The sequence below is a fragment of the Vitis riparia genome, chromosome 3 (genome assembly GCF_004353265.1).
Source record: "Vitis riparia cultivar Riparia Gloire de Montpellier isolate 1030 chromosome 3, EGFV_Vit.rip_1.0, whole genome shotgun sequence".
In the NCBI taxonomy this organism is placed as follows: Eukaryota; Viridiplantae; Streptophyta; class Magnoliopsida; order Vitales; family Vitaceae; genus Vitis; species Vitis riparia.
This window is the reverse complement of record NC_048433.1, coordinates 19,911,414-19,936,994: the sequence shown is the minus strand read 5'-3', so window position 1 is coordinate 19,936,994 and position 25,581 is coordinate 19,911,414. Positions and strand designations below refer to the sequence as shown.

At 36.6% G+C, this 25,581-nt stretch overlaps 2 protein-coding genes across 4 annotated transcripts; one reads left to right on the top strand and one right to left on the bottom strand.

The window, feature by feature from the left end:
• Window positions 1–405: 405 nt before the first annotated feature.
• LOC117908588 (RCC1 domain-containing protein RUG3, mitochondrial) lies at window positions 406–15,651 on the top strand. 3 transcript variants are annotated; one of them, XM_034822253.1, is made up of 6 exons: window positions 406–1,022; window positions 1,119–1,258; window positions 2,360–2,554; window positions 8,628–8,756; window positions 14,300–14,455; window positions 15,092–15,175. In XM_034822253.1, the coding sequence occupies exons 1-6, from the start codon at window positions 532–534 to the stop codon at window positions 15,109–15,111; spliced, it is 1,131 nt and encodes a 376-aa protein (XP_034678144.1). In that variant the 5' UTR covers window positions 406–531; the 3' UTR covers window positions 15,112–15,175. The 3 variants fall into 3 exon arrangements, with proteins under 3 accessions (XP_034678144.1, XP_034678137.1, XP_034678132.1); XM_034822246.1 differs by having other exon boundaries at window positions 15,089–15,172; XM_034822241.1 differs by having other exon boundaries at window positions 409–1,022; window positions 15,108–15,651.
• A 5,339-nt stretch (window positions 15,652–20,990) lies between these two features.
• LOC117911447 (myb family transcription factor IPN2-like) lies at window positions 20,991–22,901 on the bottom strand. The gene is made up of 7 exons (XM_034825826.1): window positions 22,643–22,901; window positions 22,389–22,465; window positions 22,212–22,278; window positions 22,007–22,076; window positions 21,796–21,868; window positions 21,339–21,670; window positions 20,991–21,244 (listed from the first exon to the last, which is right to left on the bottom strand). The coding sequence occupies exons 1-7, from the start codon at window positions 22,782–22,784 to the stop codon at window positions 21,193–21,195; spliced, it is 813 nt and encodes a 270-aa protein (XP_034681717.1). The 5' UTR covers window positions 22,785–22,901; the 3' UTR covers window positions 20,991–21,192.
• Window positions 22,902–25,581: the final 2,680 nt, after the last annotated feature.

The window sequence follows — 25,581 nt, the reverse complement described above, 5'->3', positions numbered from 1 at the left end:
GTTTTGAAAATGCGAATTTCTTGAGATCGAGTTATGACAAAATGAGAGGAAGTGACAAAGAGAGTTTCCCCAAATTTCAAATGTTTATTGGGTCAAGTGTTTTGTGGGTTTCAAATTTGATAACTTCAAGTTTCAGATTTTGGTGTTTATTAAATTGCACACCTTTTTGTTGATATGATATTGGTGGCTGCTGGCAGGGATATACTAAAGGGCAATTTTGAACATGCATATGTAAATAGTATATATTGTACTAGAAATATGATATTTTCCCAATTAATAGGGAAATCTCATGTTTCACTCGTTGGATTCCAATACCATATATTTTTCTAATGATAGGTCGGAAACACAAGTTTCCCTAAAATAAATATACCGGGAAACTTCTAGAAAAAGGTGATTCTTCGTATTTTGGTAAGGGACGATTTTAGTTTTTGTAAACAGTGATTCTTTCGACCCAATTAATCAAATATCCCATGTCTTAAACCCTTTGTAAGCCCTTCTACACACTGAGACGAGTTTCCCACAGCAGCAGCCATGGCGCTTCTTGGCCACCGCTGCGCCTCCTTCACGCGTCGCATGTCCACCAGTGTGAGCGCTCCCCTATTATGGAAGGCAGAAAACGATGCCGTAACGACAGTCCAACTGCTGTCGTGGGGCAGAGGCGCCTCCGGTCAACTGGGCGGTGGGATAGAAGAAATGAGGCTGTACCCCTCCCCTGTTGCCACTCTCCACCTCCCTCCCTCCTTCAACCTCTGCCCGATCCCAGGTCGCCTCTGCCTTCCTTCGGTTGAGAATGCAAGTGGACTGACGGAGGTGGGCATATCATGTGGCCTTTTCCACTCCTCATTGGTGGTTGATGGCAAGTTGTGGATTTGGGGCAAAGGCGATGGTGGACGCTTGGGCTTTGGTCACGAGTACCCTGCTTTTCTGCCTACGCTTAATCCCAATTTGGATTCAATTCGTTCTACTGCTCTTGGTGGCGTTCATTCGGTGGCTCTCAGCTCGCTTGGCCAAGTTTTTACATGGTCTCTTCTTTATTGTCTGTTCACACAAATTTTAGGTAGTCTCGAATTGTGGTAATTCATTGTTGAGATGTTGTATCGTTAAAATGAAGTTCGCAGGGGCTATGGTGGATTTGGCGCTCTTGGGCATTCTGTTTATCATAGGGAACTTCTCCCTAGAATGGTGGAAGGCTCTTGGAATGCCAAAATACGGCATATTGCAACTGCTGGGACACATACTGCTGCTATCACTGAATCAGGTTTGATGAATTCAATGAATTTGAAGTATTTTGAATGTTTTTCTGATACCTATGACCTTATCTTGTCTAAAGCTTCCATGCATTCTGTTTTGTACTTTTTCCTTTTTTTTTTCTTTTCTTTTCTTTTTCCGTTTTTGTGACTCAACTTGTTCCTAGGGCTGCCACAATCATATTTTGATTCCCAAGTTAGGGGATTTTAGGATTGAACTAAGCATTGAATCATGAAAGGTAGACTTGGAACCAAAACTATGCCCAGACGAATGTTGCCAACTTGAATCATTCTGATTCAGATGAAGCAACTATTATTGGTCTCTTATGGTTTGTGCGTTACTATGAGGATTAAGTCAAAGCTATTTCCTATTTAAAACTGAATAATTGGCATTTATTCAACTTATTTTCCCTATTTTGAACCTTAAACTGAACATGGGAACCAATGTTATTGTAGATGGAAGCACAATGGATCTAGCTTACAAACTGAAACCTTCTTGAAGTCATGCCTTATGTTTTGAACAATTTAAAACCATTGTCACTTACTTGCTTTAAAAATCCAAATTGTTAGTTGAAAATTGGCAAACTAAACTATCCTATTAAATAATGTTTCCCTTATACAACTTCTAATTGTTTGGTGAAATTAGGCAATGTCTTTTCAGTTGCCTCCAGAAGCATGGATCCTCTTTGTTAATGGTCTCTCTTGTCCATTAGGTTTCTTACTGTATTTACAGCATGCTATATCAGAGCATGAGTGGTATCCTAAATGTGCAAAAAGGAATAGTTTTGTAATTCCCTTCTTTTCTTTTTAAGTGAAACAGCTACTTACTCATTTCTTAATATGATGTGCCCTGGTTGGAAATGTAATAAACTAGACAGGCTTGGAAGGGAATAGGCCTTCACCCTCAATAGATGAGCAAAAATGAGTGATAAGAAAATCCATTGCATGTTTATATTAAGCCACAGAATGTTATGTAACTCTGTATAATTTGAAGTTCATCTTTTCTTGGTGTGTACTTATTTATAGTAGTTTTCATAAGAAAAGGGATCTAGTGGGTTTTGATATTTTCTTAAATTGTTAACTTTCTATAGTCTATTATTTGTCTGTTGTAGGTGAACTTTATACTTGGGGTCGAGATCAAGGGGATGGTAGACTGGGCCTTGGTCCTAACTGTGGTCCAAATGAGGGAGGTGGACTTAGTATCCCTTCCAAAGTGAAAGCATTACCTGTGCCTGTAGCTGCTGTTTCCTGTGGTGGTTTTTTCACAATGGTGCTGACTCAGGAGGGCCAACTTTGGAACTGGGGAGGTAAGGATTTCATTTTTGTTGTTGTTTACAATCCTTTACAATTCCATTAATTTATGGATTTCTTTTTCTAAAAATAAGTGATAAAGGAGAGGGCTTTTGAAAGTAGCAATCTTACGTCTCATAGACATGACTTTAACAGGCTAGAACTGCAGAACTTCATGCTCCCAGTCCCTAGTAGCTGTGATCAAATGTGTAACAAACAACAGCATTGTTATCATAAAGAAGCTGATAAATCTGAATGTTTTTAGGCAAAGAGGTAAAAGATTTTGTCCGATTACCTCTCTCATGGTGTATATTAACTTTTGAGAACCCAAAGTACACTTCAAAGTCTAAATTGAGGAGATCCCTTCCTAATGTAGGACAACATAAGCACGTTTTTTTTTATATAGAAAAGCAGTTGGCAAAGAAAGGAATTAGATGAGAAGAAAAGAAGGGTGGTTAAAGGTTTTTTGCGACATGAGAACCCAAATATTGTGATGCTTCAAAAAACAAAAAGGGAGGTTTGCGATAGGTGGTTTGTGGGTAGCGTTTGGACAATTAGGAATGAGGCTTGGGCTTCTTTTCCAGCTTGTGGGGCTTTGGAAGGGGTCATAGTTGTGAAAGGTGCGCCTAGGCTCCGGGCGGCGTGATGCCACCCTTCAGCGCCTCGCCTGAAGGCAGGCGACACCCCTTCACGAAGGTGCTGCTTAGGCACGCAAGGTGTGACGTGATCCACAGGTGCGCCTCGATCCCCTACCTCCTTCTTCTCCTTCTCCTTCTTCTTCTTCTTGGTCCTTTTTATTTTAAAAAGAATAGGCCAAAACGATGCCATTTTGGCCCTGTTTTCCCTTCCAGCCCCCTTTTCTAGTTGTTTTCAACCCGACAACTCTTCCAAATTTTGCCCTAGCCTCAGTCGTGCAGTGGAGAAGTGAAGAAGACAAAGAAGAGGAGGAAAAATAGGAGAAAAATATATATAAATTAGGGTGCGCCTCACTTCATTAAAGCCCGCGCCTTAGGTGCGCCTTATGCCTCAGGCTCTAGGACTACTTTGCGCCTTGGTGCGCCTTGAGCCTTTTAAAACTATGGGAGGGGTCTTGATTATTTAGGATTCAAAGAAGCTTGGCAGTGAAGGGTGGTAATAGATTCCTTTTCTGTCTCAACCAAGTTTTTGATGGATGGAATTGGGTTCCTTGGGCTCTCATCTGTTTATGGTCCTAACAATACTATTCTTAGGAAGGATTTTTGTTGAAGCTCTTGGATCTTTTTGGTTTAACCTTCCCCAATTGGTGTGTGTGGGGAGATTTTAATGTCATAAGGAGAATTTTTGAAAAATTGGGTGGTTCTAGATTAACACCTTGCATAAGGGACTTTGACGGTTTTATAAGAGAGTGTGAATAAATCGATCCCCCTTTATGGAATGCTCCATTTACTTGGTCAAATATGCAAAACTCCTTAATATGTAAGAGATATGATAGATTTTTATACTCAAAAGAGTGGGAGCAAAATTTTCCTCAAAATCTAGGAAGTTCTTCCTAGACGGGCCTCTGATCATTGCCCGATTATGTTAGACACCAATCCATTTAAGTGGGGACCAACTCCTTTTAAATTTGAGAATATGTGGTTGCATCATCCAAATTTCAAAGATAGTTTTAGTAGTTGGTGGAGAGATTTGTAGAGCGATGAGTGGGAAGGGCATAAGTTCATAAGGAAGCTACAATTGTTAAATCCAAATTGAAAGAATGGAATAAGGAGTCTTTTGGAGAGTTAAAGGAGAGGAAGAAGAGTATCCTTATTGATATTGCTAGCATTGATGCTATTGAGCAAGGAGGGAATCTGTCTCCTAAACTTTCAATGCAGAGGGCTTTGAGAAAAGGGGAGTTGGAGAAACTATTGTTAAGGGAATAGGTGCATTGGAGACAAAAAGCCAGGGTGAGGTGGGTAAAAGAAGGGGGTTGTAATTCAAAGGTTTTTCATAGGGTGGCTAATGGTAGGCGAAACAAAAAGTGTATCAAGATCTTGGAAAATGAAGGAGGAGTAGTGTTGGATAACATTGATGGTATTTCAAAGGAGACATTGCATTTTTTCAAAAGCTTTATACAAGCCCCCTTGGATAGTCTTAGAGGTTAAAAGGGTTAGACAGGTCACCCACCTCAATAGATAGCGCTTCTTGATTGGAACATCTCTTTATCAAGAAAGAGATTTGTTAAGCCATTTTTTTCAGTTAGACAGGGACAAGGCGCTTAGGCTTGATAGTTTTGTCATTGTTATGTTTCAAGAGTAGTGGGATGTGATCAAGGAGGATTTAGTAAGGGTGTTCTCAAAATTCCACAAGAGTGAGGTGATTAATCAAAGTACCAATGCCACTTTCATAGCTCTAGTGCCCAAAAAGAGTCAAAGCAAAAAGATTTTCGACTTTAGTGCACTTTTTTAATTAATCAGAGTACCAATGCCTCTCTCGCACTTCTTTAGTGCACCATGAACCTTCTTCTTGCCCATACTTACCTACAATTACTTGTTTCCAAAGAGGGTATCCTTCACTCATAAATCTCCAAGAGCATGTCCCTAAAAGAGCCTTGTTAAGATTTGCAAACTCTTAGGATTATTTTGTTAGTGATTGGGCAAATATCTGGATTTAAGATCAATTTTGATAAGAGTACCCTCTCTAGCATCAATATTGATCAAGTTTAGCTCACTAACTTGGCATTGTTGCTTGTTTGGAAGGCTTCCAACTAACTTTTTCTCTATTTGGGTCTCCCATTGGGGGCAAACCAAAAGCCTTGTGTTTTTTGGGATCCGGTGGTTTAGAGAATTTCGCAAATATTAGATGGGTGGAAAAAGGCCTATTTGTCGTTGGGTGGAAGGATAACTTTTATCCAATCATGCTTATCCCATATTCCTAACTATTTCCTTTCCCTATTTAAGACCCCTTCTTCAATTGTTGGAAAAATTGAGAAATTGCAAAGAGATTTTCTTTGGTCAATGGCTAAGGAGAGCAAGAGAGACCATCTTATTAGCTGGGATTTAGTGTGTAAGTTCAAGGTGGAAGGGGCCTGGGGTTTGGGAAGATTTCCTCAAGGAATCGTGCTCTATTAGGGAAATGGTTGTGGAGGTTTTCTAGGAAATGTTTTGCTATATTGCATCGGATTATTCTAAGTATTTATGTGACACACACTAATGGATGAGATGCCAACACTATAGTCAGGTGGTCACATTATTGACCATGGAAGACCATTGCACAAGTCTTTTAGGATTTTACTAGGTACACTCAGTTTGTGGTGGGACATAGAGCGAGAACAGTTTTTAAGAAGACTTTTGGTGGGAGGATTAACCTTTAGGTTCTCAATTTCTAGGTCTATTCAGAATTGTTACAGTTAAAAAATTCTTCTCATCTTATCAATTCTTGAGTCCTCTTATTCTTTCTCTTGGAACTTTAATTTCCGTTGTAACCTCTTTGAATTTGAGATAGAAGATCTAGAAATATTAATGTTCTCTCTAACTTGTTTGCACTTATCTCTATCCACTTCAGATGCGAGAGCTTGGTCTTTATCTTTTTCAGTTTTATTTACAGTAAAGTCTTTCTTTGTAGCCTTGTCCAATCATTTTGACCTAGTTGCTTCCTTCCTATTAATTTTGTTTGTAAATCTCAAGTCCTTCTTAAGGTTAAGTCTTTTACTTGGTTATTGGCTCATAAAAAGGTAAACATCGATGACATGCTACATCTGAGAAGATCTTACAAAGCCTTCAATTATGTTGTTCGTATGTTGTGTATGGAGTGTGGAGAGTCGGTAGATCATCTTTTTTTATATTGTCCATTACCTTTGGGACGGTGGCACAAATTATTTATATTGTCTAAGCTAGATTGGGTTCCTCCTAGGAGCAAGGTTCAAAATCTTGACCAAGATTGGTATAACTCGATCGAGTTGTATCCACCTTGGCCATGTCTGGTACCTGGATTGATAACTGAGTCAAAATCAGTGGAGAAAATAAAAACCGAGAAAATGTAGAACTTTGGAAGGAAATTTCAGAGCCTTAGTCTCAATTTGCATCTTCATCCTTCAAACCTAAGCTTTTGCATCCTCGTATAACTGATTTATCTTTGATTTAATGCCTTTAAACCTCAAGATTATGTGAGAAGTTATTGTTGACAGGTAAAATGGGTATTTTTTAGAGAAATGGGAGAGAGGTTTTTGATGGAAATGGGTATTTTACAGAGGAATTAGTGTGTTACAAAGAAATGGGATAGAGAGGTTTTTGATGGAGAGGGGCGTTTTGTAGACGAATGGGTGTGTTGTAGAGAAATAGGAGAGGTTTTTGATCAGTATTTTGGGATTATCTATTTAGGCTTATATGAAATAAATAGAGTATAAGTATTAATACAAAAATTTTAAATTAATGGATAGAAGTACTAAAAATATATTTATTTTTAAAATTTATTTATTAAAATGAAAATAAAATTAATAAAAAATCTTGTTGTTTTTTTATAATGGTTTTATTTAGAATATATTTGATAGGAAAAATGATATTTATATTTTTAAATGTAATTCATGGTTATTTTTAATGGTTGAAAATATTATTTACATTTTTTAAAATATTTAACTTAAACAAATTTGAGATAATTTTTTTTTTACTAATTTTATCTAATATTTAGTATAAGGTGATAAATAAAAAAGTTTTAAATCTATTCCAGTATGCTTCTATCACCATATGCATAATGTTCTTTCAATATATTTATTAATTTTTTTAGTCCATGTAATTGTATTTATTTTTGTGATAATTTTAACAATTCTTTTAAAAATTTTAGAGGTCTTAAATTAATATATTTTGCGTATTTGTTTGATACCAATTCGAGATATCGAGATCAATGTGGCTCAAGACTCTTCGAGTCAATGATTGATACCATGACTTTGAACCATGCCTAGGAGCATTTGTGACATGATGACCATTGATATAAGGGATTGAGAAGCTCTAATAGGGGCTTAGTGTTATGGCAAATTTCTTGTTCGGCTTTGATTTGGGTTGTGTGGTAGGAAAGATATGTTAAGATTTTTGAGGATAAGGCGAGGACTTTAGAGGTTCTTTGGGATACCATTCATTTCCTTGCTTCCTTTTGGGCCTCTTGCACCACAACTTTTAAGGGCATTCCCCTTAATGTGGTTCAACTTGATTGGTTGTTAATGTGTAGGTCCAAAGGTGTGGGCTAGCAAGGAGAGGTTGTTATGTGTACTTTTTTTTATGGTTTATGGTACACCACAAGTGTATAGGTTAGTATTTTGGAGGTTCCAATTGTTTAGTTCTTTGTTTTTGGGAGGATTTCTCATCCTTCTTTTGTACTTTTTAAATCCTTATTTAATATATTACATTGTTGTTTCTCATAAAAAGGAAAAGAGAATTTGATGAGAAATTATGAGAGAGAATAAAAAGAGAGAAAATACACAAATTTTGTGATCCCCATCACTTCCATTGCCTCATACAACTAGCATCTTTTTAAGGCTCTTGAGAAGGCAAAATCCTCCAACTTGAGATTATTCACATCCCTTTAAAAGCATCCTAATTTTCATTTGTTCCAGATTACCTAAGAAATATTGAATTTTAGAACTCCATTAATAGTTGGAATGCAGGAGACCCCAACCAGTCTAGTGCTTCTATCCAGTCCTTTAAAGCTCCCAAAAGAGTATCTCCCTTGGATCCTATTGTCATCAAAGCCCAAAAGAGAAGTGAAAAGTTAATTTTCTCTAATCCATAATCCATGGCTATGACAAACTTTGAAGGTTCTGTTCAGTGATGGTTAAGTTCTATGTACTGTTTGGTTCAGCTATATATCAGGAATATGAGGAATCAGCCTTGGTTTTCTTGGGTTGAATCCAATCCAACCGAGGCTGCACTCCAGTGGTTGCAACCTTGCCACTTATAGATTATTTTAATTTACTGACACAGGAAACCACAGAAAGCTCTGCCTAAAATTTGATGCTCTTGTTTTGAGGCTCAGCTAACTAATCAATTATTGACTGTCTCTTCTTTGACAAATGTTGAATTCTCCACTTTGCAATGCTAACATGATTTCAGCTTAATAGCATCCTCTTGGTGTTTTATGCAGCAAACTCCAACTATGAGCTTGGAAGAGGTGATAAGGTTGGAGGTTGGAAACCACAACCAATTCCTAGCCTGCAGGATGTTCGTATCATCCAGATAGCTAGTGGTGGATATCACTCTCTTGCATTAACAGGTAAATGATTACAGAATCTTAATTGCAGCAGCTACCATGTTTTTTATTTTTTAATTGAAATTACTATGTTACTATTTGTTGAATAAGAGAAAACAGGAAGAAGAAAAGAAAAGAATGTGGGGGGGCCCACCACATGATTTCTAGATGTTTCTTTGATGTAGGACAACCTTAGGATGGCTCTTCAATTTCTTTAGAATTTAATGAGAGGAATGGTGAAGTAAAATTATGGCTGCTGGGAAGGAAAATAAAATATAGAACAACAAAAAAATTAAAGAAGAAAAGATAGGAAACTTTAGAGTCTCACTAAAGCCTTCAAGGAGTCCCACCTAAAAGAAAAGTAATGAAATTTCACCATTTTAAATTGGAAGTTGGTCATGTGTTCGAACCTCACCAACACAAGTTTATTTCCTCAATTTATTAAGCCCACTTGTAAGCCTAAAAAATGAGACTACACATGATCCCCAATTTATTAAGCCCACATGTAAGCCCAAAAGAGGCTATACATGAGGGAAGGCGTGGAAAACTTGAAGATGTGGATGCCTTCCTTCAAATATTACAACCAATTTGTATCAAAAAGGAAGCAAAGCTAAAATGAGTTGGAAGGTCTCTAAAGGAGGCATTTTCTTTGTTAAGCTGTGTTGAACAACCAATTTTTTTAAAAGCTTAATGTCACGGATTTAGTTGTTCACTAAGCTTGTACGGCACTTAGGCAAGTCAAGACGCTTGATCTTGCTAAGTCAGCCTTTCTCCCTAATGCTTAGCTTGCTCGGCTAAGATACTCGCGACTCGGAAGCTTAAGAAGCTTAATAGGCATCTCTTAAAGAATGGAAGCTTTCACTAACTCAAGGAAACCTTTACAAGTGCTTGGAAGCTCACTTGCTTGGTTAGGAAGTGAGTTGGGTGGTGCCTTGGCCAAATGAGGCCCTCACCTATTTATAGGCACCAATGGAACTCTTTGGAACCTTGGAGGGTTCCCTACAAATCAAGAATATTCTAGAACTTCCTACACTAATCTATGTACAACCCTATGTACAAGAATATGCAAGAGATCTTTAGAATCTTCTAGAAAGCCTTGGACTCCTCTCATGCCTTCCACTATAGTGTAGAGATGTGTGGACATCTCTAGGCATCTCTAGAACCTTCCACACTCTTCCCACCAATGTCTTAGTGTAGATGGCTCCAGGAGTCTCCAAAAGCTTCCCTCCTCCTATATAAGCCCATGGGGAGGGTCATTTGAAGCATCTTGTGACATTAAGCTTGTAGAATTTTTTTAAAAGCTTAAACTTGTAGAATTTAGGTTCACAATGTATTTTAAAAGCTTAAGCTTGTAGAATTTTTTTTAAATAGAATTTAGGTTCACAATGTATGTCATGCTCTTCAACACAACTTAACAAAGAAAATGTCTCCTTTAGAGACCTTCCTACTCATTTTATTCTTTGCTTCCCTTCTGATACAATTTGGTTGTAATCTTTGAAGGAAGGCAACCGCACTTTCAAGCTTTCAATCATGGAACTGCCTAGAGAAGTAAGGACTCTACCTACCTCCCTCTCCTGCCTGCTCCCATGTCTCCACCACCCAGAAGTCCTTAGCAGAGGCTATAGAAAACAAATTCAAGAATGAATCCTTAGTTAAAAGTCTCTGTACCATCAATCCTTTGAAAACTTAACCTTTCTCCCATTGCCAGTTATTAGACAAGATCTGCTTTTAAAATCCTTCCAACTACTTGTAGTAGCTTTCGATAAGCCCATGCCATAACCATCCCTCACACCCTTAGAGCACCGTCTTTCCTTTTCTCCCCCAAAATTTCCTACTACCACTCGCTTCCAAAGGGACTCTTTCTATGTTGCGAATTGCTAACGATAAACTAAGATCTGCTTTTAAAATCCTTCCTACAACTTGTAATTGTTTTCCACAAGCCCATGCCATAACCATCCCTGACACCCTTGGAGCACCATCCTTCCTTTTCCTCTGCAAACTTTCCTACTATCACTCGCTTCCAAAGAGACTCTTTATGTGTTGCAAATCTCAAATTCTACTTACCAATGAGGCCTTATTGAGGGGGGACGAATTTCTGATGTCAAGGCGCCATTCTTTTTAGCCAATCAAATGATAACAATTCGATGCTGCCCTTATTGCCAATGAGGCAATAGATTCTTTGTTGAAACGAAACGAGAGTGGGGTGTTATGTAAATTGGACTTAGAGAAGGCATACGATCACATAAACTGGAACTTTTTGCTGTTTGTATTGAAAAGCATGGGATTTGGGGAGGAGTGGAATGGGTGGATCTCCTGGTGCATCTCTACAGCTACGTTTTCAGTATTGATCAATGGCACCCTGGAAGGCTACTTCAACAGTTCAAGGGGGCTGCGTCAGGGGGACCCCCTATCCCCTTACCTTTTTGTGATAGGAATGGAGGCCCTAAGTAGGTTGATCCATAGAGCAGTGGGGGAGGGTTCCTATCAGGCTGTAGGGTTAATGGAAGGGCGGGAATGGGGCTTTGGTCTCTCATTTGCTGTTTGCCGACGACACGTTAGTGTTTTGTGAAGCTTCTGAAGATCAGATGGTCCACCTAAGCTGGTTGTTGATGTGGTTTGAAGCCATATCAGGCTTGAGAATCAACTTGGACAAAAGCGAAATTTTGCCGGTTGGTAGAGTGGAGAATTTGGAGAATTTGGCTCTTGAGGCTGGCTGTAAAGTGGGCAGGCTGCCTTCTTCTTATTTGGGGATTCCTTTGGGGGCGAATCACAAGTCTGTGGCTGTTTGGGATGGGGTGGAAGAGAGATTTAGGAAACGGTTGGCCTTGTGGAAGAGACAATTTATCTCCAAAGGAGGGAGGATTACTCTAATTCGGAGTACATTGTCAAGTATGCCCATATACTTGATGTCTTTAATCCGAATGCCTAGAGTGGTTAGTCTAAGGTTGGAGAAAATTCAAAGGGATTTCTTGTGGGGAGGGGGTGCTTTGGAGAGGAAGCCTCACTTAGTTAATTGGGAAACTGTTTGTATGGATAAAAGGAAGGGGGGTTTGGGAGTTAGACGCCTTTCCATCCTTAATAGGGCCCTTCTTTGCAAGTGGAATTGGCATTATGCGATTGAAAGGGAGAACTTTTGGAGGCTCGTCATTAGTAGGAAGTTTGGGGAGGAAGAAGGGGGTTGGAGTTCTAGAGAAGTTAGGGAGAGCTATGGAGTTGGATTTTGGAAGGAAATAAGGAAGGAAGGCGCCCTTATGCAAAATAAAGTTGCTTTTGTAGTGGGGAATGGTAGAAGGGTAAAATTTTGGAAAGATATATGGTGGGGGAATCTCGCCTTATGCAATTCTTATCCCTCCTTGTATGCTTTTGCCTCCTCTAAGGAGGCTTGGGTTGAGGAGTTTTGGGACACTTCGGGAGGGGAAGGGGATTGGAGTCCTAGATTTTCTAGGCCCTTCAATGATTGGGAGGTGGAGGAGGTGGAGAGGCTTCTTTTGGCAATCCAAGGTGCAAGGCTTAGTCCTCTTATGGAAGATAGACTGATGTGGAAGGTGAATTCGAATGGGATTTTTTCAGTTAAATCGCTCTATAATGATCTTTCTTCAAGAAGAGCTGGTCTTTTCCCTCACGGTGTGATATGGAACCCTAGTGTGCCTTCCAAAGTGAGCTTCTTTGCTTGGGAGGCTTCTTGGGGTAAGGTGCTCACTATGGATCAGCTTAAAAAGAGGGGGTGGGCTGTTGCTAATAGATGTTTTTTGTGCTGTGAGGAAGAGGAGTCAACTGATCACATCCTTATACATTGCTCCAAGGCAAGAGCTTTATGGGATTTATTGTTTGCCCTTTTTGGAGTATGTTGGGTCCTCCCTTCTTCGGCTAGAGAGACCCTTATTGAATGGAGGGGCTTTATGTTGGGCAAGAAGCATAGAAAGGTATGGAAGGCAGCCCCGTTGTGCCTTTTTTGGGCGATTTGGTTGGAAAGAAACAGGATTGCTTTCGATAACGAGGACTTTTCGGTTCATAGGGCGAAAAATTCTTTTGTTTGTAATCTTTGGGTATGGACAAAATCAATTGTAAATGAAGGTTCTATTACTTTACCTAGTTTTATTGATTGGCTAGGCGCTAGATGAGGGTCGGGTTTGTATTTTCTCTTCTTTTGTGTGTGCCTTAAGTGGCCTTTTGTATACTCCTTGTATGCTATTGGGTTTTCCTCTTGGTGCCCTTTTCTAATATATTGTTGCCTTTGCCTATCAAAAAAAATTTTCACTTCACACCATTTTTTTCAACCTAAGGCATTGGAAAAACATGACTCTTTTAAGTAACACACAAACACTCTTAGTACATAGAGATCATCCACATTACAAACAACATAGGGACTGATCACAACCAGATCAGCCTCTTAACACATTAAAAGACAATGAAGATTAGTGCTTTCAAGGGTGGCAACTACAAGAGTTAGAACATTTAGGATTGGCAGTTCTAGGGTTAGGTTTCTAGAGTTGGCTGCTAGTGTTTCTTAAAAACAGCAGCTAGGTTTCAAACCTGCTTTCATACCATGTTGAAAAAATAGAAAAACACTAACGGCCTGTTTACTTGATTCTACTGGAATAAAATGAAATGGATTTATTCCCTTTCCTACGCATTCTTCATTTACTTGAATTTAGAATGAGAAGTGTGTGTGAGCTTCACCACAATTTGAGGAACCATTCTTCAAAATCTAGAAAACCCATTCTCCCACCCTCCTTCGTGAATGGGATTACTCAAATTTGGGGAATCAAATTTTGTGAATGGATTGGCTAATTTGCCCTTGTGCCTTTAATATGCAATAATTGTTATACTTCTGATATAATAGTGTATTATTCATGTTATAGTTATTTGTTATGCGACTAGTAATTTTGATTAATAAAAAGAGAGAATATGTTAACTAAATGTCAATTTTATAAATAAGGGGATATTTTCTTAACCAAAAATTTTTTCATTACTATTACATATTCTCTTGCTTTACAATCATAGATCTAAAATAAAAAAAGGTATGGTCATTAAGGTACAATTATACAAATTAAAAAATAAGTAGAAAAGCTTTTCTCATCCAAAATCAATTTAATCAAATAATATTGTAAAAGAAAATTGCAGTAAGTATAAAAAATGAGTTTTATTTCTTTTTACATCCATTTATTTAACATGTTTTTTTATTTCTACAAAGATAAATGTGAAATTTTTTTGTATAAGGACATTATAGTAAGATTACATATTTTATTCTGTTTCCTTCACTGCTAATCAATACTTAGGAATCAGTTTCATTCTCATTCCCTTTCCTAATAGTTTTGTAAATATTTCAATAAAATTTCTGATTCTGATTCCTGTTATTCTCTTTTCTTCCCATTCTGATTTTCTTTCCTGATAAGGGAAGGAAAAACATTAGGGAAAAGTTATGTAAGTCCCAATCCTATTGCTAGATAAGACTCTTTTTATATAAATAAAATATGATGTAGAATTACAAAGTTACTCTTGTAGCTGGTATAGACAGATACTCTTAATACATTATTAATGTACCATTCTTAAATCTGTAATTCCAGATGATGGCAAAGTACTTTCATGGGGTTATGGTCAACATGGTCAGCTGGGTCATTCCTCCATCGAAAATCAGAAAATACCTACAGTAATTGAGGCTTTAGCTGATGAGCATGTCATCTATATTGCTTGTGGAGGTTCATCTTCAGCAGCTATAACAGGTAAATTAAAGATATGGTCTCTGGTAGCATATACTAATGGGATTTTGAAGTTTTTTGTGTAATCAAGTTATGTTTCACGTCTTTCAGTCCCACAGTCCAAGGAAATCCCTAAAGCATGTCTGCGTCTTCTCATTGAAATCCATGGGCATCTATTCTATTTTAATATATGAACATCCCTATCTTACTCTTCCACATTGGGGGGCCAACTTCTGATTGGCTTAAAAATTCCTGGCTTTATCACAAGTAGGGTGGAAAGTGAATACTGAAAACAACCTATTCTCTATCTTGTTTACCAACCAAGCCACTCATATATTTAAAAATGAACTAATAATTGGTTACATCATTACTGTTATTTGCTTTGGAGGTCTGGAAGTCATACCTTGCCTCACCAATCAAGTCAGGCTCATCTGAATCTTTTAAGGGGAAAAAGGAATTCAATACCAAGAAACCTCCACAAAATCCATTTACTTTGAGCCGGTTGGCAGATTTGGGTCAGAATTTTCCTGTCTAAGCCTCTAAATGAATTCTTCAGAATGAAGATTACCTTATCAATAGTATTTTCTTTGTGCTAATCTTAATCTTATCTTATCTTTAGATTTTGATGAATTTTTAAAATACAAAATTGGTAAACAGCAGTTGATGTAATGAACAGATAACGGGAAGCTGTACATGTGGGGAAATGCCAAGGACTCTCAATTAGGCGTTCCTGGGCTGCCAGAGACACAACCATTGCCTGTTGAAGTAAAGTTTCTTATGGAGGATGATAGATTGGGACCACACAATGTGCTATCTGTTGCAGTTGGTGCATCTCATGCCATGTGCTTGGTTTCAAGGTCAGGTTGTTAAAGATCAGCTTGTTAAAGATCAGCTTGTGGTTTAAGCTCCATCACAAGAAGAGTCAGCAGACATGGATGAACCTTGTAGCTTGAAATGACATTAAAATGGATGCATAGCAGACGGAGGGTGAGCCGATTCAGGAATTCTATGCAGATAGAAAAAATACTGCAACAACAGTTAGTGGCACACAAGGATTCCTGGCAGGTAGCAAGTTACTGTTGCCGCTCATGGTGTGACTTATGCATCTTGTGATCACCGTACTTTTCATCTTTGTATCTTAACACAGCAAATATTTTTGGCAATCAGATGTCATTTAACAAGAATTATTATTATAGTTCATGACTCATGAGAGTTCCCAATGCTGTAAAACTGTTGCAACAAGTAGAATCCATTAATGCCTGATTTCCTAACTCAATTCATACTTGGTGAATCAATAATAGCTTTTAATTACTCTACTTCTATACATAGCAGTTTTAGTTGAGGTGATCATTTTCTGATTTCCCAGCTGCAGATAAGCTTTATGTTGTATTTGTAGCTTATGCCTATTTCATCTTCTTCCTAATCTAAGCCTTTAAATGGATGAATCAACAGCGTCAGCCGCAATTAGGTTCACTTTTGTTGTATGGTGGAACACTAATAAAGGGGCTCCTGCTGCAGATATACTTGGGCTCAAAATCCAAATGATGGGATTATTTGGGTCAGCTGCTTATTGAGTTGAACTAATGTCTATTTGTAGCCCGTGATAGCTGTTGATCTTAGGCGAGTCAGAAACACTTCTTAATGCTTAATATTTTCTTACAAAAAAACAATTGACAAAGTTTTGAGGTAATGGGAAAAAAAATGGAAAAGAAAAAAGAGGAAAAATATATAAATATTTTCACTTTATTTTCCTTAAAGTAAGATGGATTTTATTTATTTTTTTAAAGAAAGGTATATACTTTAAAATTTATTTTTGTTTGTCCAAATTCGATGAATAATCAATCAGGGGAAAAACGTTGTCATTATTTTTTCTTTTTGTTTGTGTTTTTTTTTTAAATTTTTTGAAAACCAAATAATTTCAAAGTTTGCTTAGGGTGATTTTGATTAAAGTACTTGCCCTTCCTTTAAAAAAAAAAATGTATTTTTAAACAACGATGCAAAGTGTTTGACCATAAACCAATGTTTTAAAAACCGGACCGGACCGGCCGATCCAACCGTCGACCGGTCATAATTTCGGTCCGATCTGCCTATTAAACCGTTTAAGATTTAAACCGGCCACGAACCGTCGAAACCGGCGGTCGGACCGGTGACTCGGTCGAACCGGACGGTTCTAATTGAACCGAACGGCTCAATTTGAACCAGGCTCCCTTTCATAAAAGCGTCTCAGCAAATGCCCATTCTGGGCCTTGTCTTAAAATGACAAAGCCCAAAACCCACTCAACCTTATTGTGGCCTTAATCCTGGGACCACTCACTGAGGCAATGCATTTATAGGCACCCTTTGCATCCTCACTTCTCTTAGAATCCGATGTGGGATTCCTAACCAACCTAATCAATGAAAAAAAAAATAAGAAGTCCCCAGCCAAGAGGAATTGAACCTGGGACCCCAAATTCGGAAGGCATCCTAGGCACCACTCAGCTACACAGCTTGTGTTATTTAATATGCTAAACAAAATAACATATATTAGATTTTAATTTTTTTTTGTAATGTTAAATAAAAATAATATAATATTTTTAAAAATGATAAAATTAGTTTAAATTTTCATTTTTAATATTTTCACATTTAAATATTTTACATATTTCATTTAACAAAATTAAAAATATTAATATGATTTAATTTGATAATATTATTGATTTTTAATTTATTCATATATATTTTAAAATTTTTATAATTATTTTTAATTTTAATAATATATAAATTATATATTTATGACATCACCGGTTCAATAACGGTTCGACCGCCGGTCCGACCAGTGAACCGTGAACCGTGAACCGGTAACTTTTCCGGTTCAATCACCGGTCCGGTTCTGAAAACATTGCCATAAACTAAAAATGTATTTTGACAATATTTTCAATAATATTTATATATACTAAAAAAATCACCTATTCTTTAAATTTTTAAAATTTTTTCAAAACACCTTCTTTTTTTATTTATTTAGGAGGACGCTTATTTGTACAAAGCACCAATTCATCATTGTGTTTCTCACATAAATAGTGCTTTTACTTTGTATTTGATATTAATTTCTAATTTTTATGTTTTAATTGTCATTTTAATTTTTTCTTCATATAACATTTATATTAATATTTTGATACTTTCTGGGTAATAACATATTATTTTATATTTCATATATCATGTTTCATATTATGCCCGAAAATCACACTCACATCCACAATTATGTTTTTCAGTAAGTTAATTGCACTCTATGCACGGAGTTTTTGCTACCTTACCCACGTAAACTCTTTAGACTTGCTTACTAATGGAGTGAATTAAAAATAGAAAATTTTGAATATGAATGAAAAATCATTTTTAAGAATTTAGAAAAGTGATTTAAAATCTCTCAATTTTTGAAATCTATCAAGGATTCAAGGAGGATCCCATTGCAATTAATCTTTGAGACAATTTTTATTTATTTATTTGACTAATTTATTACTTATTTCTTAAATTTTTAATAGAATATAAAAATTCAAAATATCCAAAATATTTAATTTTTTTTTTAATGATAAAAGTATTATATTGATTTTTCTTTACTTTTCAATACTTAATAAAAATAAAATGTTAAAAAAATAAACTAACTGGATACTTTACACTATTAAATATTATTTAATTTGAAGTTCTATTTAGCATTAACTCAAAATAAATAAATAAATAAAGAAATAAAACACCACCTAAATATTCTTACAAAATATACGTCATATCAACACACAGGTGTCTTATTTTTATTTTGCTTTTCTTTTTATTAAGCATAAAAGTTAAAAACTAAATGCATGATAATTGACAATGGTTTTAATGTAAAAATCATAATACCACACAATCAGCTGATAATATTTTAGAAAGATATGCATAGGAACGTCAACATTAGAATAAAATACTAATATGATGAATATTACGGGAAGACATCTAGATTCAATTCTCTTCCTTTTTTTTGTCCTTTTGTTTTTTTGGCCAAAATTGTTGCCTTTGTGCCAAAAACTCCATTATCATTATCCAAGTTGTTTGTTGAACCTTGCCAATACAAGCACAAATTGCGTATTTGTGCAAGAACCACTTAGAAAAGAGCCATTCTCTGGACAAGCTTCGGCTACGTGCCCAGGATGCATCAGAAAATGCTCATGTACGCTATGCAAACTTGCTTGGCTGCACAAATGCACACCTTCATATGCAATATTGTTTTGAGCCTCTGTTTAGTCCATATACAATACCAATTACTCCTAGTTAATTAATGTGATTCTAAACCATCGCATTAACTCTCTCTCTCTCTCTCTCTCTCTCTCTCTCTTACACATGATAATTTAGCAAAATTATAGATAGGTAATGTTTTTGTATAGAAGGATCCAAGAAAATGTGATTTGAATTTTTCTAAAATTAAAGGGCAGCCTATTTTCTTCAAAGATCATTATGAATAAGATCTCCTCGTAAAGATATATATATATATAGTTAGCTTTTGTCTAGGTCCTGAAAACATAATAATAATAATGATAAAGGGAAAAAGTGAGGAAAAGAAAAATAAGATTAAGCTATTTTTTTTCCTTGCAATCATTAATTTGCACTAGCCAGGAGCTGGCCCATTGCCCTGAACACACCTGTTAAATCTAGTAATAGAAAATTTGGTTGCCCAACTTACCTCCTGCCAACGAACAGGTGAAATGATCACTTCTGTAATCATTCTTTGAGAATAAAGTTACAAAAGAGAAAGTGATCGATCAACGTGTCTATCTATCTATATATATATATACTTAGATGATAATTAAACACATATGTTGGAGAAGTGGATTCCCAGGACCTGTGTTATTCATAAAGACTTTTGATCTCCAGGATATATGTCTTTTTGAGCTTAACTATCACTATAGGATTGGTCCAAGGTATCAATGTAGCTGAACAGGACATGCATTAACATATGATCGATCCTGGGCATCTGGATTGAACTTGTCCGACCCGGCATTAATTTCCCATTTGTACTCCACTTTCTACTCTTCAAATTCCACCCTATATATGAATGCTTTCTAGTGTCCAATGTCCGTATTTGATTCCAAGTTACATCACCTCACTTTTCTGCCTCAATAGTCTTCCTATATATATTATATACTTTCGCTGGAAAAGAAGCTTCTCAAATCTCATTTGTACTTTTCTTGTGTAGAGATATATACTTTACTAGAAAGTAAGGAATGAGTGAGCAAATCGAATCCAATGTCTGCTTGGTTTTCACGCAAAAATCATTTGCTTCGAACAAAAAATAGCGACCTTTAATTGTTTCCCAAATTCATCATAGATCATCCATTAATCATAAGCTGGTCCAGCTTTGGTTTCTAAAAAGTTGCACGGAACCTTCCTTGGTAACTGCACTCATGGGAGTGCCAATTCTCTCTCTCTTTTTCTTTTTCTCTCTTTCTCTCTTTCTTTGTTGGGGGGGAGCTAGTTACATATATCAATATATATCTTCACTGAGACCAATAAAGGTAACTGTATTCTTTAATTTTTCTTGGTGGGTGAAATGAGATTATCTTCTTCACCAATTTCATCATGCACAGCTTAAGAAAATTATGAAAGCAGATATGGATGGAAGGGTCCACTGAAAAATCCTTGGCCGGCCTAATCCATAATTGACAATTCACTCCCTTTCAATCCATGCTTCATGTATGTTTCCAGAGGTTGGAATCTTTATAAAAGAATTAAAGTGAATGAAAGACTATTCATGCTCTAGCTCGCTAGACTCGCCTTTAGATCTATCGATCCTTGATGGATATGATTTGAATGCGATAGGAATATATATAGCCCTATCATTGCCTGCCTGCTCTGCTGTGTGGAGAGTGGAATATTGCCCTTTTTATGAACACAGATTTTAAGGGTGTTGATAAAGGGTAGGAAAAAAAACAAAGAAGACAGTACTATTAGAAGATTGAAGCAAACAAGTATGCTTTCCATTGTTCAGATTTGATTCGTGCATTATGCTCCAGGCATATATGGAGTGTTTACGTTTAACTTTCCCCAAACCCGGGAGATTTTGCATCATTGGAAATTATGGTTGAAAATAATATATACAAGAGAAAGGGGATAAAGAAACCAGCAAGCTCAACATTGAACTGACTTGATGAACTCAACCTGCTATTATTTCCATCGAATATTAAACAGAACTAGACTTGGATTGAGCTGATATTCAACATCACCTTGAAGGGTGTGTTAACCTGCATTTTTCTCTATGAACAGATGTTTTGAATATTAAGAATTACGTTAGCAATGCGATATATCAAAATATAAAATGTTGGTGCTTAGTTGTATAGGGTATTAAGTTTTAAAATTGTGGAAGTAAACTGAAGTTCCAACAATGCCAAGTAATTTCATAACCACAGCAAATTAACAACAGTACTTGAGCGGCATTACATGCAACATGTGGGCTAGCTAGTAATTCTTATTATTCTCACATTGGGCTCTCCAAATTATATGTTACGACCCTTTTATATGAAAAAAAATTGACGCAAAACTTAAATCACCGTAAGCAATAACATCCAGGCAAATTTATCAACTAGCTAGGAGAGAATTCTCCTACTTGAATGGAGCCCTTGTGCATGTGTTCTTATATTTATGATATTTCATCTGACACATACATAAATCGATATATAGAATGACACTTATAGTTGCATACTCTCAGTGATTTAAGATCACTACTTCAGTCTGCTGAAGTGGGTTCCCTTCGTTATGCTGGTTGCTCAAGCTTCACCAGAGCCTGAACTTTCTTCTTCATGATGCTGCTTTAAGTAGCTGGAGAAAAGACACTAGTTCATAAACTTTCTTGACATAGGAATTCATAGTTGTGGCACTATCAATTTTCAAAAGTGTCATTGAGGCTGATCACCTTTTGAAAGCATCCTCTTGAGAGGGAATACATGCCGCTGCTGTTCCCACTTCTTGTAGCAGTTGCATATCATTGGACCAAATTATCGGGGCTTTGCTGCTATCGTATGGGTTAGGCCTCTCTCCATATATGTGCAAATCTTCTAGACATGGGAAGTTCACAGAAGAAGAAAAATCTTTCATGGATCCAACCTCGGTGTATCCTTGATTACCAACACCATGGTAGCTTTGACAGTCTCCGTTTTTGCCTGTGAGTGTTTGACAAGCTTTCTCCAATATAGTTTGCATATACTTTCCTTGAGCATCAATCCTCATTTGGAGGTGTCTCTGAACCTGGTATCTCATGCAAGAAACAAGGAAGAAAAGCCGAAAAAATAAAATCAGATTATTTCCCTTTTTTCAATCAATGTGCAAGCACAAAATTAACAAGGTAGGCTTAATATACATTCTGTTCTTACCTCTAATTGTTCATTCAATCTCCTTCGTACTTCCATTTGCATCCTAAGTGCTTCATTAAAGTGCATGTTCCTGCTACAAGTAACCCCATTCCAATGTTTATGGATACTAAACAAAGAGAATGCCTTCAATGCATCCAATACACATAAATGAATCCCAAATATACTATCTATTTATCAGGGACACGAAGATTAAGGGGTTGCCGGCACTTACTCATTTATGTTGCGACCCATTAAGACAGGCGTGGGGGTAGCATTTCTTTGATTACCTAATGCTGAAGCTGCTGCAAGAGAAATGTATAAGAAGTTATGAACTGATGCCAATTAAAGTAATCTATATGGTGTAAAAGCATATATGATAATACTAGTTATAAAAATAAAGAGAGGAGCCAAATTGGAGCCCTAAGAAGAACAGTCACCTTTCTCTCCATCCTTAACTGCTTGATCATTGAAATCCTTATGCGGTTGCTTCCCAAGTCTGAATTTCTAGTTTGTTGAGAAGAGGACCAGAAGAGGAAAAGAAACAAAAGATTAGAGGACCCGGCCCAGGTACTTATGAATTCCATTAAAGCAAAAACTAAACACTTTCACTGTACCTGAAGATGGCTCTTGAGATGGTAAAGAGTGAGACCCTTAACACCCATAACTCTCATGATGGTCTTTGGCGTGGCCTCTAGAGATTCAATCCAGGAAAAGAAAAACATTGGAACACAAAGGAGAACATAATTAAAGAGAGTGCGTGTACATATTATTGCTTTATGCTAACGATAATGAATCAGATATTAATATTTAGTCATTTTCTTCTTTGAGCATCCGTATAATGATCAATGAGGAGTGGAAGAGAACGTACTATCTGGTCCTCCAAGCTGGGCAACGGCATCGACGAACCGCTCATGAAGCTCAGTGGTCCAACGGAGCCGGGGTTTTGGATCTGTTGTGAGGACAAGCCCAGAGTCCCCTTGAGCAGATAGAGGTCTATCGTGCGAATGCATGGTAGGATATTTCTTGAGACACAGCACTCGCTCAGGAGCTCTGGAATATGAAGAGATTCAAGAACAAATGTGATTTAAATAGCAGGATTGAGATGGCATTTCTTAAGAAGAGGGTGGTTTATTATTTGGTTTCTCTAGTGGAAAGTATGGGTGGTCATTCTCTACCACCAGAAAAATAAAAGCAACATGGAAAAAAACAAAGACTACCGACTATGCTTGCCTCCTTTTTCAAAAGTCTCTCTCTATCTCTCTCTCTCTCTCCTATATCATTAAATGAATATACGAAAATGGATGAAAATACCAGCCTTAATGGTCGTATATTTTGGGACAAAACTAGTCTAAATAGTCAGCAGACTGTCTCCTAATTGTCTTTTTTCTTTTACTTTTGTCATTACCTAATAATTGAAGTATTGAAACCACCCGATCCACCCATCTGTCAAAAGTTGCCGGTAGGCCAAAACCCCCATGCCTTCAAGTACATAATGAAAAGAAGAAATTCAGGAATCATTCCTTTCTTGTACTTAAATTAATTGATCCCCAGACAAGGAGAATACTATAAGGAATTTGGTGACCCTTTAATCAAGTTTGTGGATGATAAGGACTGTATCACACATGATCAACAATTATCATTTTATGCTTCGTTAGAAAATCATTCAAGTCAACTAAACTTCACGTGATTTATTTGTAAGTGTGCAGGTTCAAAGCAGGACGCAGAATGATCTCTCAAATCTTTGTTACTTTTCATGTAGGAAAATTGAATCCCCCATCTCTAATTAGATCATCAATTAGTCTTCATGAAACTCTATTTTGTAAACTTAATTATGGGACGGCATAAGGATTTGAAACGGAAAGAAAAATTCCCATTCATGAAGTCATTCGAGAAATGGGGCTGTCGAGCATTGCTCTTTCTTATATCATGTAAGTGTGTTTACTCTGTATTTTTATAAAATCAACCATGTGTTAAGCACAGTGGGGTTACCTATAACTATTTGATTGTCCCAGAAAAGAAGGTTGGATCCATTCAAATATGCTGTAAATTTCCTGCCCAAAATGGAAAGAATTTGATTCTGCAATTGAACCCCATCTTTTGTAATAGATTTTGGTGGTTAATAACTCGACGGAAGTAAACATCTTACTGTGCATGGATTGGAGGTTAAATTAATATTGAAATAATATTGGAGAAATAAAAGCGAGAGCAGTGTGGATGGTGGGGACCTATCTTTTTGTAAAGCATGCATGCATGAGTTATGTGGCTTTTGTGGAATAGAAGCTTGTCTCTCTGCAGTACCCATCCCCACAAAAACAAACAAAATATTAAAGAGTCAAACCCAATCATCTTCACACTTTGGTCCCTACACATGGCTAAGGAAAAGGTGTGAGAGGATGAGTGAGAACATTATAAAGCTCTTGTATTATACAAAAAGCTCTCTCCATCTCTCTCAACACACCTACCTTTAAGTTACAGGAAAAAGCTATCAAGACCCACTCTTTGTAGTAAGCTACTTAATACAGGTTCTTTCTAATGTAGTCTTTACATTTTTCAAAGAACTTAACACATTTTTTTTTGAGAAATTTTGTGAATCCATTTTCGTTCAAAACACACAAGTGGGCTTGCACACGGCTAACTTTGTCCAACCCACTGAGACTGAGCTAAGTGGGCTCCATGGAAGATTAATATCATTGATCTTACATGAAAGGTAATTGGAGTGGGAGATTGTTAGAATAAAGCATTTAAAAGTATGACATGATATAACAGATTTGAAATTCATTATTAATTTAATGATATTTCGATTTCACTTTATATATCCTTATTTTATGTATTATACTTTATGAGTATTCTCATATAATATCTTTTATATTATACATGACTTAAATACATTAAGGATTATATAGAAGATTCAAGTCATAAGTTTCTTATAAATAAATGACTTGTTTACAATCGATTCATTAACCTAGACAATCCATTTGAGGATATAGTGCACCACTTCCTAATTAAAGAGGGATGTCTGGTCTTGGTCGTCGAGATGAGATTCATATGGTGAGTGTACTAATGTGTATGGTTACACATTAAATAGGACTTATAGTGAGTCATGACATAAGTCTATTTGATAGTCACAACTTCACCAAGCTACTATACTGTATTGTCTCTCAACTTTAAGAGAAAATTAAGCTTGTGTCAAAGTTAGCAGTAACTTTGACCCACAAGTGAGAACCTAAAGTGATCATGTATTCATATGGATTGAATCACTATTAATGAAAGAAGTCGATAGCAATAGGTATTCTCAACAGAGGGTCCATGATATCTTATGGACTTTGAGACGGTATGTCCCATTGGATGATCCTAAGGATATATGATCATGAAATATGCAGACTTGTAGTAATTCCTTTGGTAGAATTTGACATATGCTTTTAGTGAGGTAAAGTATGTAATTTGATCACATAATAGGAGAATTTATAATTCAAGGATGGTAGAGATAATCTTGAAAGGATGATAACTTTCACCATATTAGACCACAGATGATCAGTTTATGGGAATATCACATACAGTGGATAATAGGTGACGAGCCCGAACACTTGGTGTCTCGTTGTAATATACATAAGGTACTAGAGTGCAATTGACTCTTTATAGTGAGATATTAAGTCAACTTTAGAATTGGATCCTAAGGGAGCTAGTATTGTTTTATAGATCCCAATGGTCCCCACTTGAACTCATATTCCTTGATGGTAAGATTTATGAGAGTTGAATGAATTTTAATTCACTTGTGTGCATAAGGTGTTTTAGTAATCATGCAAATGT